The sequence below is a fragment of the Diospyros lotus genome, chromosome 1, assembly GCF_014633365.1.
Source record: "Diospyros lotus cultivar Yz01 chromosome 1, ASM1463336v1, whole genome shotgun sequence".
NCBI classification, from domain to species: domain Eukaryota; kingdom Viridiplantae; phylum Streptophyta; class Magnoliopsida; order Ericales; family Ebenaceae; genus Diospyros; species Diospyros lotus.
Window position 1 is genome coordinate 48,505,601 of NC_068338.1, and position 14,968 is coordinate 48,520,568.

The following is a 14,968-nucleotide window of genomic DNA, read 5'->3' on the forward strand; positions in this document are numbered from 1 at the left end:
CTTCTTTAAATTTCTTTCAATTTCAAACATCCTCACACCTTTCCTTTCCCCCATCGCTTTAATCCAAAAATAACGTTGTTTGTTAATTGAAGAACCCTACCTTGAATTGCGATTCTTCAGTAAACTAGTTGGTTAATTAGCAACTTTTACAGCTTACTAAATAGGTCTTTTGAATTAAAAATGGAATGGTAATGTTGTTGGTAATTTGTTTATTTTTATAAATGAATGGTAATGTTGTTGAATTAAAAATGGAATGGAATGGTAAAAGAAAAATCACTTACCCCCTTGGAAAATGAATTTTATGGAAAAAAATTTGTACCATATATATATTTTTTATAAAAAAGTTATAAGTGTTTGATTGTTTTTATAAAAAGTATGTGTAATAATTACACATTTTTTTTATAGTAAATGTGTATAATCAAATACATTAAGTGTTCCAAAATCATAAAACAATTTCAATTCAATTTTTAAAAGACACTCTGATTCAGTTTACGATTCGAACTGAACTGTAGTGAGGCCTACAGCCACCTGCACCCTTCGGCTGCCCATTAACCCCTCAAACATGCAATCCCCTGGCAAGAGCCACCCTTGCCACACAACCATGATGTTATCCTGAGTGAATTGAAGGTAAGGAGTCGACTTTTTGGGCTAGCGAATTCTGCCTCCCATTATCAAAACCAGAACCTGCAAACAACGGAGCCATGACTTTGACAATTAACCATACTATCACAAACCCGCTCCTCTGATGTCATCCCCTTAGAGTCAGGAGCTCGGACAAAACAAAACCCAACCCCCCTGAAGATGTAAGGGCTGAAGACTGATCCATTCCTCAAACTTTCAGTCTCAACACCTCATCGGAAGAACGCTGCGCAGGCTGAGAATTCGCAGGTGCACCCAAATCCAAGAACCCAACAGAAGAACCCATATCAGAAGAACCCACCCTCTACACTTTCACACGTTGTTCGCATCTCTAGATTATTTGAGCCCCAACCATCATGAACTGAACCACCGAGATCATCCCCTGCAACCCTAGCTAGAATCCATTTCTCTACCATCACCGTCCTGATGAATCGATTCAGAAACACCGGGTTTACATGTTATAACAAGGACTAATTAGAATTCATTTCTACGTTATAGACCTCTCATTTAATTTTCTTATTTAAAATCTTCAGAACTTAAATTTCACAGTTGGTGAAGCTTTTATTCGACCTCTAATTTAATTTTTCCATTTAAAGTCTCCACAACTTATTATTTTTTTTTTTTACAAAGAGTGAATCCTTTCAAATAATCTGCAAGCTAAATCATGATATCTTATTTATCTAAAGCATCTCTCTCTTTTTTTAATTACCAACAACATTATCTTTTGTTGTCTGTCTCATTACCATTCCATTTTTAATTCAAATACTAGGAAATTTTATTTAATGTTGTCTATCTCATTTTGAATTATCTTACATATTTCATAAATATGACATTCTTTTAAATTAAATTTTATCTCAATATAAGTGTCAGTTAATATCGGATAATATTGATTAGTATCGCACAATAGCATACGAAACAATACCGGTCGGTACCAACTATTAACAATACAATCACAAATGAAATAAAAATAAAGAAACTATATAGTTAAAAATTATTAATTTTATGTTACTTCGTTTAATTAGTTATATAAATTGAAAAATAAAACTATGCATTTTCACTCTTTTAATTTATATTATTATGTCACTAATTGTGTCATTTACTTATTTTTTTATCTTGAGTTGTGTAATTATTTTGAATATTAGAGATTTTTTATTTTCAATAATATATTTAATATTTGATTTTATTATGCAACCTTTCACTCTGGAACTTGTGTGAGATGTCTGGGAAGGACTATGTTAATTGTATATCAAGAATTATATCTTAGGTTATACATACGTGTGTAAATAATTAAAATATCTTTCGTGCTTTACCGCTTTATAGGGGCAGAGTCACATGAGGGCAGTTGCCCCCATTGGGTTAGATTTTTTTTAATTTTATTTTTTTACAGTAATATACTATTAGAAGTAAAAAAAAAAATATTTTATTAATAAAAATTTAAAAAGTAAGTATTGAAGAAAACAAGTATATAATGGCCTAGTAGTAACCATTACAATATTTTTTATAATTTATATATAATTTTATTTTTTTAGAATGATGATGTAAATAAAGCTAAGTATTGAAGAAAATTATGAAGTAAAGAAAGCAAGTATGGTGAAAATTTATATTGAAGAAAATGAACAAATTAACAAAAACAAGTATTGAGTCAATTGATGTTGCACATTTTCCATCGATTTGGGACAAAAAATTACAATAATGAATTATAATCTTAATTTTTTAGATCAAATTAGAATAGTCTACTTCTAAAGAGGTATGTGTGAGTATTGAAATCAAGACGATTCATTTTAGTGTAAGTTTGGTTCAATAAATTTGGTAATTGTTTAGAATATAGTATAAGCAACGATGTTGCTTTTACTTATACTATTATCTTTTTGAAACAAATAATTGGGACCAAAGAGATGGTGATTCTTTTGAAAAAGAAATGTTCACTAATTTAAAAAAAAAAATCTTTTAAGTTCACGTTAAAGATGTTAATAATGCACATAATTAAACTCGAAACAACTGTAAAACCTTAATGAATCAAGAACAAATTATTGAGACAGTTTTCTTTAGGCAATTAGAGCAAATATTGTGTGATTATCGAATTGTCTGAATATCTCAATTGATTGTATTTGACTTATTCTACGGTAAGAATTATTCTTTTGTAATCATGATGAGTCTAAATATTTAAATAATTAAGGTAAATTTCTTAAATAATTGTAATTTTTAATATGAAAAGCTATAAAGAACAATTATAAATTTTTTTTTCTTTTAATATTATTATTATTATTATTTTATTTTTAAAATTATATTTTTGTATTTAAGTTCACCCCATTGAATCAAAATTTTATCTCTATGCTTACCGTCTCATCTCATTGCACCTCATTATCTTAGATGAGATATTTTAGTTATGTATCTTACTATTTTAAAAATATTTTAATTATTTTAAGTGTATTGTATATCTCAAAGTACTCAATAATACAAATAGCATTTTTCGTGTGTGAAATATGAATACTTCATCGCTATGGCAGATGCCGCACGTGGGCTGGCTCATAACTTAATTTTTAATTCAAAAATTAAAAATAGATTACTTTGAGATATAATAATAACAATCTAACATTTGTCCCCCCCACAAGTAAATAGATAGAAAATACTTCTATTATGGTGTCCGCGTGCAGTATGAGTTACATTAATTACCTTATAAATTTACGTGAATGTTGTTTTTTTTAAAAAATACTCTTTATATTTTTTTTAAAAAAATGAAAAAATAGTAAATAAATTTATGAAATTTTTTTTTGAGAATAAGACAAGTTGATAGATAGACTTATAAAATAGAGATTAAAAAATTAAAATATATTTTTTATATTATATTATATATTTTTTAATATAATGTGGATGGTGATATTTTAATTTTTTTAATTTTTATTTTATAATTTTGTCTCTAAATCTGTCCCGTCGTATAAAAAAATTATGCAACGGCCGTGTCGTCGGATTGGTGGAAGGAATTATATAGTGTACACAATATCAAACGAAAGCAGCGCGCGTGGCGCCCGCCTTTGCTTTATTGGCTTCCAGCTTTCTCTTCCTGCCTACACGCGGACTCATACGGTTCTTCTTCTCTATATATGGCCAAGGCGCTTCCCAACCCTACTTTCACGATTCCCATGATGATGGAGAATGGCGGCGGCGGCGGCGGCGGCGGAGGAGGAGATTTCTGCTTAAAACTGCCGGAGGGCTGCATAGCCGATATTTTGGCGCTGACGGGTCCGCGGGGCGCTTGCCGGCTGGCGCTGGTGGCGTCGACCTTCAGATCCGCCGCCGAGTCGGACGCCGTCTGGGAGAGGTTTCTTCCCGCCGATTACAAGGATATTCTCGCTCGCGCCGTCCTTGATTTTAACTCTCCGCCCCCGGCCTCCAAGAAAGGCCTCTATCTTTGGCTTTCCGATCATCCGCTTCTGATCGACGGCGGCACTAAGGTACTGCAACTTCCGTTCAATTGATGATTAATTTTCTCTGATTCTGACATGGAAATGGTGCGTTTTTATAGCATGCCGATATGCTCATAGTCCGTTCAATTCACTTCCTTATCGTAATCTTGTGAATTTCATTGGTTGACTTGATTTTCTAGGGTTCTTCTTGTTGGTCGTTTTTTTTTTTCGTCACTTATGATTCGGCTTGTGTGTCAATACTAAGTTAGATTCGCTTTGTAGTTCAGTAACCTATTTTCTTGAACTAGTTTGTTTCCTGGCATGGGAACATGAAATGGTACTGATTAAGTGCCCAACCTTTTGAATCCATTCTTGAGAGTTGATTTTTAACGCTGGTTTTAGTTCTTAAATTTCTGAACAAAGGACGGCATGTTAGGAAGCCAAACACGTGCAAAATCTGTACCTTAGGGAGAAGTCTTCAAAGCGCGTCATTTTTTTTTTCAGAATTGGTGATAACTGTTAAGTATGCCCTAAGAAGCACAGAAACCTCGTACAGGGTAGCGTTCTCGTTCCCGACATGTTTCTGAAACTTGCTTTCGGGAACTAAGGTTCCTTTTAATAAAGAATTCGGAAGCTTTAGAGAAACTTCCAAGAAAATGTTTCTAGAGTTCTTTTGTAATTGCAAGAACATCTGAGTAAGTGAATTGCTTCTATTTTTTCTCTCTCTCATGTTACTAAGAGGGTGTTTAAACTGTTTATAGCGTTTAAGTTGGGTAGCGTTTAAGCTGATAATGTGTTTGGATAAATATCCTTTTAAGCTATGAGTTAATAATTATGTGTTTGATTTGAAAGAGCTGATAAACTATTACAACTTGATAAAAAGATATCAGTAGACATGTTATTGAATAATGTAAAATTTTATTATTAAATGTTGATAAATTATATATAATTATTAAAATATATTAATACAATATTATTATATGTATTATATATGTTATATAACAACAATATATATTATTATGTATTATATATGATATATTATTATATATATCTTTATTACTGTTATATATAAATATAATAGTTATATACATATACATGCATATAGTTCGATCAGCCATGGCAGCAAGGAGGAGAAGCACATATGGAGGAGATGAGGGCGACGGACGGTTGGCGACGCGATGAGGGCGACGAACGACTGGCGATGCAATAGGAGCAGCGGCCAGCGATGCGATGGGAGTAGCGGTTGATGTTGCCGATGGCGGCCGATGCGGGTGGGGATGGTGATGGGGAGGAGATGGCTGAATAGTGGGGGCGATGACGATGGTCGACGGTGGCGGCCGAAAAGGCTGAGGTGATTGGCGGATGGAGGCAGAGAGGCAGAGGTTGAAGAAGATGAAGAAGAAGGGCCTGGCTGAAAATTAGCAAAATATATGAGGGTAATATGGTAAAATTGTTGGTTAACACAACTTATTTTATAGTAACTCTTTGCAAAAGCTATCTCCCACTAGCTTTATAGCTTTTGCAAAACGTTGGTGTAAGAGCGCTTAAGCTAGGTAGCTTAAACACTCTTATGGTTTGGCAAATACTTTAATCAAATAAGTTAGATAGCTGGTAGCTTTTAAGCGGTCAAACCGCCTAGCCAAACTGGCCCTTAAACTGTGAAAAACTTAAAAGTTGAGTAGCGTTTAAGTTGATAACGTGTTTGGATAAATATATATGTCTTTGGTTTGAAAAAGTTGATAAACTATCAGAACTTGTCAAGAAGAATAAAATGGATTTGTGGCTAAATAATACAAATATTCATAAAAATACTAATTTTTAATAAAAATAAATTATAAACTGATGTCCAACTGATAAAATTATTGTAATTACACGTCGTTAAATTATACACAATTATTAAAAAATATATTTATTGGGTTTTGTGTTTCATAATGAAGCCCAAGGCGGTGATGTATTTGGGCATGTCTAAATTTTATAGGCCTCGGTTCGTGAATGAAGTCCAACACCACTTACTGGCAGCCCATATATAGATGTCAGGCCATAAGCCCTTAATCTTTTCTTTGGAGGAGAGATGGGCCTTGGCGAGTTTGCTCAAGAGAAAGGGAGCAAGCCTAAGCTCAAGCTCGCTTCCTTAGCCCATTACTCTCTTGCCCTAGGCCCTCAATATAAAAGGGAATTTGTTTCCCTTTCTTGTCCCTATGTGGCGACTGATCGATCCTCCCCCTTGTTTCCTTACTTGGCCGATTGTTTCCTTCGTGGTTTCCTTTTGTGGCTGATCTTCCATGGCTCTGTTTCCATCTCGTTCCAATGCCTCTTTCCATGTTGAGAGGCCGCATCTTTCCTTGTTGATCTTGGCCGATTTGTTGATGATGGGTGTGCCTTATTTAGGTGGTTCGATCATCCTTTCTCGGTAAGTTGTTCTTAGCCATTGGTTCGACCCATCATCTTGGTGATCCTCGTTGCTCTTGTGTAGACTCCATTGCACTTTAAACCTATGTGGTACTTTGGCGAGAGAGAGGGGGTGTTCGTGTGCTTGGCCGAGAGGCTTGAGGGTTTGAGGGGGTTTCGGATCCTTGGGCGTGTGGGTTTGCCTTTGTGGCTTGGTGTTCCTATTCTTGGTTGTTGCCTAAGTGGTGATTAGACAAGCCTAGATCTGAGCCTTGATCCATTGTCTTCGTAATTGCCATTCGATAGCCGAAACAAGAAGTTTTACTTACTGTTATTCGCATTCTTTATTTCAGTTTAATCTGGTTTCGATTTTGGTTTGCACTAACCCTTTATTTTGTAGTTATCTTCCGCTAACAATATTAATACAATATATATCACACACACACACACACACAGATGCGGTTGATGGAGGAGAAAGTGGCGACGAGGAGGCGTAGGTGGCAGGCGACGACGACAACGACGGACATGGATGAGATGGCGATGGAGGCAACGGTCGATGGGGATAGGATGGGTCTGGAGGCGTAGATCGATAACGATGGAGGAGTTGGAGGTGATGGCCAAACGTTAACGACGAGGAGTGAGATGAAAGAGATGGGTAGATTGGAAATTAGGAAGTTGTGTGAGGGCAAATATGTCTTTTACTTGGTCAACGAAATAGGTTGCCAAGAGTTTATTTGGAGGGGGGGTTGTTTGAATAAGCTACTAAGATAGCTTAAAGTTAGGCAGTGTTTAAGCTCTTAGATTTTAACAAATGCGTAACAAAATAAATTACGTAGCTTATAAGCTGTCATGACCCCAAGGAACCCCAATGATATATTAGTAATACATGTCATGTATTTTCCTTATTAGTTGCATTTTATGTTGTTGTTGTTAGCATCTTCAATTTTAAGCCTATAAATAGCCTTGAGTAGTTAGAGAAAGAGCTTAATGAATGATTTGAATCTCAATTCCCTCTCTCAATTCTCTCCCACGACTTCTCTCTCTCTCCCTCAATTCTGTTCTATTCTTGCCTTTCCCTCCCTTTCTGCTCTTCCTTCCTCTAATTCTTATCCAAATTCCTTCCTAGACCTTAGCTAAACCCTAGGGTCATGACAATTGGTATCAGAGCTCCCGTTCCTCGGCGATGACTTTCTTTGTTGCTTCTCGGAATTAGAAGGCGACTTTAATAGCTGAATTCAGCAACATAAGGCCACGGAATTGATTGAGCGGTGACTTGTGTGATTCCACGCAGCAAAGGCGATTCCGTGCAACAAATTCCGAAGATTGATTTTCGGAATTGGAAGGCTATCGTGATCGGAAGCAAAGCCTTCAACGATTGAGATAACTGTTCCGAGGCAATTTTCGCAAGTGGCAATTTAAGCGATCTTATCCAGAATCGAATTCCACAAGTAGTATCAGCAGAGCTCGACGAATCATAGAAGCAAGTTCCAAAGCTGACTCAGGAGATTTCCGAACGGTTGGATTTTAATTGTCGAAATCGATATCGGTGAGTGTCAGCTCGGATCTGAAGGAGAAGTAGGCGGATTGGCTCGGCTAGGATTCTGGTGATTTTCTTCGAAATTGAGGACGAGCAACCCAGGCGATTCAAGGAGCGGCGAATTTCGAAGAATTGAAGCAGAGCATTGAGCGAATCAAGAATTGAGGAGAATTCCAATCAGAGGTCGGTGATTGGGTAAGTGGACGCAGGCTTGGGTGATTACAAGCGATTACCATAAGAATCCGTGATGCTGGAATCCACAACGAATCTGATATAGAATGGGTGGATTGTGATCTGCATGCGACCATAGGCTACTGCTCTTAGTGACGAAATCAAATTAGGTAAGGAGGAGTTACGCAGCGGAAGTTGATTTCAAAAGCAAGATGTTGGACGGTGATTGGGTGTCGATTCGGCTGGGGCTAGCCTTAAATTAGTTCGATTCCAGCAAACTCACTGCATATGATTGAGGTGAAAGGCAGGAGCGATCGGGTTCGGAAATAGTAGGCGAAGCAGATTATTAGAAGGCGAAATTCTAGCAGCTGATTCTCAGATGCTACATCGTTACTCAAGCTTTGTGGCTTGGAATTGGGATGGTCAAACCACCGCAGGTGACGAAATGGATTGGGCAGTGATTCTTGAAATTCCGGCAAATTCAAGAAGTTCAACGAAGAAGAATCGGACCTGAAGATTGTTCTTGGTGGCGATTAAGATCAAGTGATTATCGAAGGCAGCAACAACAGCTGAATCAGAGATTAAGGAAGATTGTATAGAACAATAACCTATGGAAAATCAATTTTATGAGGTTGTTGATCATTTTAAGAGGTGGAATTCTGAAGCTAGGGAATATAAGGTCACGTAGAAGGCGATGACCCACAGCTGGGAGGATAATGCAGCCAATAAAGCAAACATGCGTTGGGGACTAGCTGCCTCTCAAGAAAGAGTGCAGAGAGACTTGGAGAGGCATCAGAAGATGATGGAGCAACATGTCCAGCAAATCAACAACATGTTCAACATGCTGTCACCAGATTTTCCTCCCCGGGCTACTAATCCAAGTTTGCCCAAACATGGCACCCTTCCTATGACCTATGGCTTGCAAGAGGCAAGGGAACTATCGGCTTTGAAACCTGAAAATTCAAGTAAGATGTTCTTCTTCCCACACTTCCAATCATACTCCAATGTCTAGGGAAGGGGAGATCAGGTGGACTGATCTCGCTGGAAATTTACATGACCAATTTGGGATGAAGAAGAACATGATTAAGGTGACTAAGGAGTTCAACAAATTAAGTCAGGAGGGATCGGTGATAGATTATTGGGATGGATTTGAGGAGTTAAGGTCCCTATTGTAGAGTGATCAGCTAGCTCTGATGGAGCACTATTTTGTATCAAGATTTATTAGTGGTTTGAAAGACAAACTGAGGTCAATGGTCAGAATGATGATGCCGACAATTGTGAAAGAGGCAGCCAAGAGAGCAAGGCTGCAGGAACTCGCTTTGGAAGCCATTTTTAGAAAGCAAGAGTTGCAGCCTAATAGTTATATTAAGGGCAGCCAACTGATTGAGGGAGCTTCTAAGGCTGCAAATTATGACCAGCAGGAATCTGAGGAAAATTTGGAGCTAGAAGGGTCAATTATAACTGAAAACTCCAGCAATAAAGAGAGATTGAACATGGATATTAGCAAAAATCACAGCTTATATTTGCAGGAAGCTGATGGAGTAGCTCCAGAAGATGAGGATGACGTTGCTGATAGGTTCCATGCCAATAATGAAAGACAGCCATGTAACGAGGACGTGGACCAAAGGAAAAAGCAAGAGGCTGAGGACTTGCACAATATTGCAGCTGTTGAGAACAACCATGTGGTTCAAAAGATGAGGGAAAAAGAGGTTGCTACCACACGGTTTAGAAGTTTGGATATTGGAGAAGGGATAGTTGAAGTGGAGGTCTAGGAAGTCTTTATTGAAGATAAGGAAGGAGAAGAGGTTGTGAAGAAGGGAGAGGATATGACTACACCAACCTCGGAGTTTGAAGATTACAATGAAAATTTTGTTGAGGGGAACAAAACTCTTGCTGTTTTGTTTATTCCTCTTTTAGTTGGAGAGATACAACGCCGAATCAAATTTTGGCCTGCAACAAAGTTGGAATTCCTTTCTATGATTGGAAATGATATGGTTGCAGCTATAACGGATCAATTAGAACCATTCTCAATGGAAATCAGAATGAGGGGGATGGTTGGACTTGCTGTTGCAGCAAGTCATAGTACTGATGTTTTGGAAGAAAAAGACACAAAAAGGCAAAAGAAAAGGAAGATACGAGATAAGCACAAGAAAAGACGAAGAAGAAACCAGATTGCTAAGGTTGGAATTGGTTAAGGAATGGGGTCAACAATTATCAATTTTTAGGGACAAGAATTGTTTGAAGGGGTGGGGATTGTCACGACCCCAAGGATATATTAGTAATACATGTCATGTATTTTCCTTATTAGTTGCATTTTATGTTGTTGTTGTTAGCATCTTCAATTTTAAGCCTATAAATAGGCTTGAGTAGTTAGAGAAAGAGCTTAATGAATGATTTGAATCTCAATTCCCTCTCTCAATATTCTCCCACGGCTTCTCTCTCTCTCCCTCAATTCTATTCTGTTCTTCCTTTCCCTCCCTTTTTGCTCTTCCTTCCTCTAATTCTTATCCAAATTCCTTCATAGACCTTAGCTAAACCCTAGGGTCATGACATAAGCTAAGGGGTCAAATTGGTAAGCCAAACACCCTCTAGCTTTTGGCTTATCGGTAAGCTAAAAGGGGGTGTTTAGTAGCTTATTCAAAAATCCTCCCCCCTGGTTGCTTTTCCAAATAAGCTCTTAGCAGCTTATTGCGTTGACCAAACAAATGACGAATTTATCATCAAACATTCCACACATTTACACACTCTATCCCTTCTCCTCTCTCTGCCTTCACTCTCTCTAGACCTATCCCTAGCTTCTCGGTCGCTGTCAATGCCTCCATCTCCTCCATGGTGGCCGCAGGCCGTTGCCTCCAGCCCCATCCCCGTTGGCCTCCCTTCTAGACTCATCCCTGAAGGCTATCACCTCCAGCCTCTATCACTGCCTTTTCCATGTCCGTTGCCATCGTCCGTCACCTCCTCCATCATCGACGTCCTCCCCTATCGTTATGTGTGTGTGTATATATATATTTAACAACTACTATATTTAATATATATATTGTATTAATATATATTTTTAATAATTTTATATAATTTATCAATATTTAATGATACAATTTTATTAGTTAGATATTAATTTATAATTTATTTTTATTAAAAAATAGTATTTTTATGCATTTTATTTGTATCATTTAACATGACTATTTTAGTCTTTTTGTCAAGTTCTAATAGTTTATCAGGTTTTTCAAATTAAACACATAACTATATAAATGACATTTTAAAACACATTTATCAAAATACGTTGTCAATTTAAACATTACCCAGTTTTTAACGTTTACACAACTTAAAAGCTAAATAACTTTTAAGCTACTTTTAAAAATGATAAGCCAAACAACCTCTTAACTTATTGCGGATGATAGTGTTTTCGCATTGTAGTTTGTACGGATGCTATTTAAAGTTATTATGGTTAATGATTCTTAAAGTTGAAGTTAGTTGATGCTAGAATGGTTGAAATAATCTTTTATTTTTTTGGGGTTAAGTGAGAAAGTAATTTTTTTTATGGTATATTAAGATCCTTAGATTATTATAAATTTATATTATATATATATATTTTTATATCATGTAGTGTTTTCTTAACGTTTCGTGTCCTGTTATTTTTAGCACGTAAAGTTTGTCACAATTTGTTTCACGTTGCCGTTTCTGTTTCCGAGCTACCTTCCTTGAGTATGCCTGATCTGCTTCTTGTTGGCATGAACAGAGCTTCAATTTGGAGAAGTCAAGTGGAAGGAAATGTTACATGTTAGCTGCAAGGGACCTGACAATTGTCTGGGGCGATTCACCCGAATACTGGACATGGACATCTCTACCTGACAGCAGGTCAGTAGCCTTTTATTTACTATATTTGTTTTAAATTTCTTTGAATATCTTATTATTGTCCCGCTGCACACTTTTATGACACATATATATAGTTAACCGCCACGAAATGCATTACTAACAGGTTCTCAGAAGTGGCTGAGCTTCTTGCGGTATGCTGGCTTGAAATTCGTGGTAAAGTAAGCACTAGGATACTATCCCCAAACACAACCTATGCCGCATTCCTGGTCTTCAAGTTAGCCGCAAGAGTCAAGGGATTTCAAGTGCCTGCAGATGTGGCCTTGGGAATTAGTGGGTGTGAGCACACAACTCAAACTACTTATTTAGATCCTGTGGCAGGGCAGAGGCACCAACACACAGAAGGAGACAATCAATATCCCAGGGTGAGAGAAGATGGGTGGATGGAGGTTGAGTTGGGTGAATACTTCAACGAGGGAGGCGAAGAAAGAGAGCTGGAAATGAGTGTGATGGGGAGGGGCGGTCACTGGAAGAGAGGCCTCATCATTCAAGGGATTGATATCAGACCAAAGGTGGATCAGTAAAAATGATTTAGAAGAATTATTATAAGTTCGCAATCTCAATGGAGCGAAGAGCTAGTGATCATGTCAGCTCCTGCAGTTTTATATTTAGTTAGTAGTCCACCTTATTGAATCTGTGTGAGGTTGGAGTCTCGAGTCTTGTTGATACATATGTGTTGACTATAATGATGGTGGTCCTCCATCGCCTGCTCTGTTGATTTCATCCTCCATATTGTTGTCTTCCAGAAGGATCTGTGTTATGCAAGGATTTTACTAATTCTTGAATGATGTCTGCTTTATTTGTCTTGTGGGTGTTGATGTCTGCTGTATTTGTCGCCCGAAAGAATGTGTGTTATTCCTCCTGCTTTCAACACTTGAAATTCCCACTGCTTTATTTGTCTTGATTGATGGGCGAATGTTATAAGACAAATTTACTGGTATGTCTCATAATGTTACAAGATAAAAATAGTGAGATGAATGTGCAATTATGAAAAAGATGATTCAAATTATGTAAAAGCAATAAGATGGATTGTGGGGGGGGGGGGGGGGGGGGGGGTGTTCTTCACAGTGGGGCCGTATAACAATTCTCTAGCGACATATTAAGAATAAGACAGATCAAAAGACCGGAGTTAAAGGCTCATCTAAGTATAATATGATTGCTTTTTGTTAATTAAATGTGGACTCGAATTGTCGATTACGATCAAAAAAAGGTAGACATTATATACAAGGTAGCACAAAAAGGGAAAATGCTAAAATAATATTTTAAAAATAAAAATAAAAAATGAAAGTGGGGTGAATTGTAAATTTTAAAAAAAATATATTTTTTGTAAATATAATTTTTAAACTTAATAAAATTTGAAATTGATATGTAATGTGTTATATTATTGAAAAAATTTGATTAGTTTAAAATTAATTTAATTTTGATATAAATAAAGTAATATGATAACAGAAAATAAAATATTTTCGATATGAAACCGGAAATAGTATTTTTTAAAAAAGGTAGAAAATGATGAATTGTAAATTTAAAAAAATATAAGAGTTTTTTTATAAATATAATTTTTAAATTTAATAAAATTTAAAACGATATGGAATATGTCATATTACTATTTTTTTGATTAATTTAGTTTTAATATAAATAAATTAAAAAAAAATCAAATAAAAAACAAACAAAGAACGAAACACAAAAACACAAAACACAAAACACCTCTAAACAAAAATAGGCAGGTGAACAAATAGAGAGAGAGAGGGGTTGACCGGCAGCAACCTGAGAGCAAATGACGGCGGCGACCGACTGAAGGACAATCGGCAGCGAGGCTTTGGGGTTCGACATCGAGAAGGGCGATCTTCGGCAAGAAACAACGATGAGTGACTGGAACTGGAAGCGATGGATCGGCGGTCGACAGCGATGGAGCACCTGGAGCAGCAACGTGAACGTACGTGAGTGACAACGGATTCAAAGAAACAACGCGAAAGAAGGAGAAGAAGAAAAGAGAGAGAACAATAGGGGGTTTGGCCACATGCAACATGGGGGTCCGACCAGCCTTCGGCCTTCGGGATGCATGGGCAGCTATTGTTAGAAATGCATTTCCATCTAATTTCAGTGAATTGCAAAACAACCTCGATACGTTTCACAATTTATAGAAAACAGTCCGAAAATCATTTCGGGCCATTTTCGCCGTCTCCAAAACGGCGTGTCCAACATGTTTCTGTGCAACTTAGGTGATATAAATATTTGCTTGGAACTGCATGGCGGACGTAGTGGCGCTGACGTGTCCGCCGGTCGCTTGCCGCCTTCAGCTGGTGTCCTCGATCTTCAGATCCGATGCCGCTTGGGACAAGTTTCTGCCCTCCGATTACAACGACATTCTCGCTCTTGCCGTCCTCGATTCTTCGTCCTCCATCACTGGCTCTCCCATCATTCTTTTCTCGTCGACCTTGTCACTAACTAAGGTACTTCAAATTTCGTTCAATTGATTTGCTTAATTTTATCTGCTTCTTACCTGGGATCGGAAATGGTGCTTTGTTAGTAGTACTACCAATAAGAAAATACATTAATGCTAATAGTCCGTTCAATTCACTTCGTTTATCACAATATCATGAGTTCCATGTAATTACCTTTACATATTGCTTGGTTGACTTGATTTTCTAGGGTTTTTTTTTTGCTTGGTTATGATTTGGCTTGCATGTTAATAATACTAAGGAATTTATATTCGCTTCGTAATTCGTTTAGTTTCTTTCCCTGAAATCAGTTGTCTCCCGACAAACGTGATACTTATTGTCAATATGAAGTCTTCAGACTTTTTGAGTTCAATTCTTCAAACTAGAATTTTTAATGCTGGTTTTGGTCCTTAGATTTGGTAATGCTGTGTTATGATGAAGAGAGTTGGAAATAATAGGCAGTTAAACGCCAAACAAGTGCAAACCTATAGGAGTCGTCCTCAAATCACCTCTCGCAGAAA

The 14,968-nt window shown here is 37.1% G+C and overlaps 2 protein-coding genes across 12 annotated transcripts in view; both read left to right on the forward strand.

Annotated features, from left to right (window-relative positions):
• The first annotated feature begins 3,670 nt into the window (after window positions 1-3,670).
• The window catches only part of LOC127786730 (putative F-box protein PP2-B12), a 56,311-nt gene continuing 45,013 nt past the window's right edge, over window positions 3,671-14,968 (forward strand). For 2 of the 5 annotated variants that reach the window (XM_052314370.1, XM_052314396.1), the window contains exon 1: window positions 3,671-4,091. In XM_052314370.1, the coding sequence (XP_052170330.1) occupies window positions 3,741-4,091 (351 nt within the window). In that variant the 5' untranslated portion in view covers window positions 3,671-3,740. Of the gene's footprint in view, window positions 4,092-11,875; window positions 11,995-12,115; window positions 12,816-14,968 lie in introns of those variants that run through there. The other 3 variants (XM_052314410.1, XM_052314387.1, XM_052314362.1) reach the window with 3 other exon arrangements.
• The window catches only part of LOC127786767 (F-box protein SKIP3-like), a 31,584-nt gene continuing 30,312 nt past the window's right edge, over window positions 13,697-14,968 (forward strand). For all 7 annotated transcript variants that reach the window (XM_052314419.1, XM_052314433.1, XM_052314447.1 and 4 more), the window contains exon 1: window positions 13,697-14,459. Coding sequence is in view for 2 of the 7 variants with exons in the window: in XM_052314461.1 (XP_052170421.1) it covers window positions 14,256-14,459 (204 nt within the window). In the remaining 5 variants the exon portion in view is untranslated. The remainder of the gene's footprint in view (window positions 14,460-14,968) is intronic.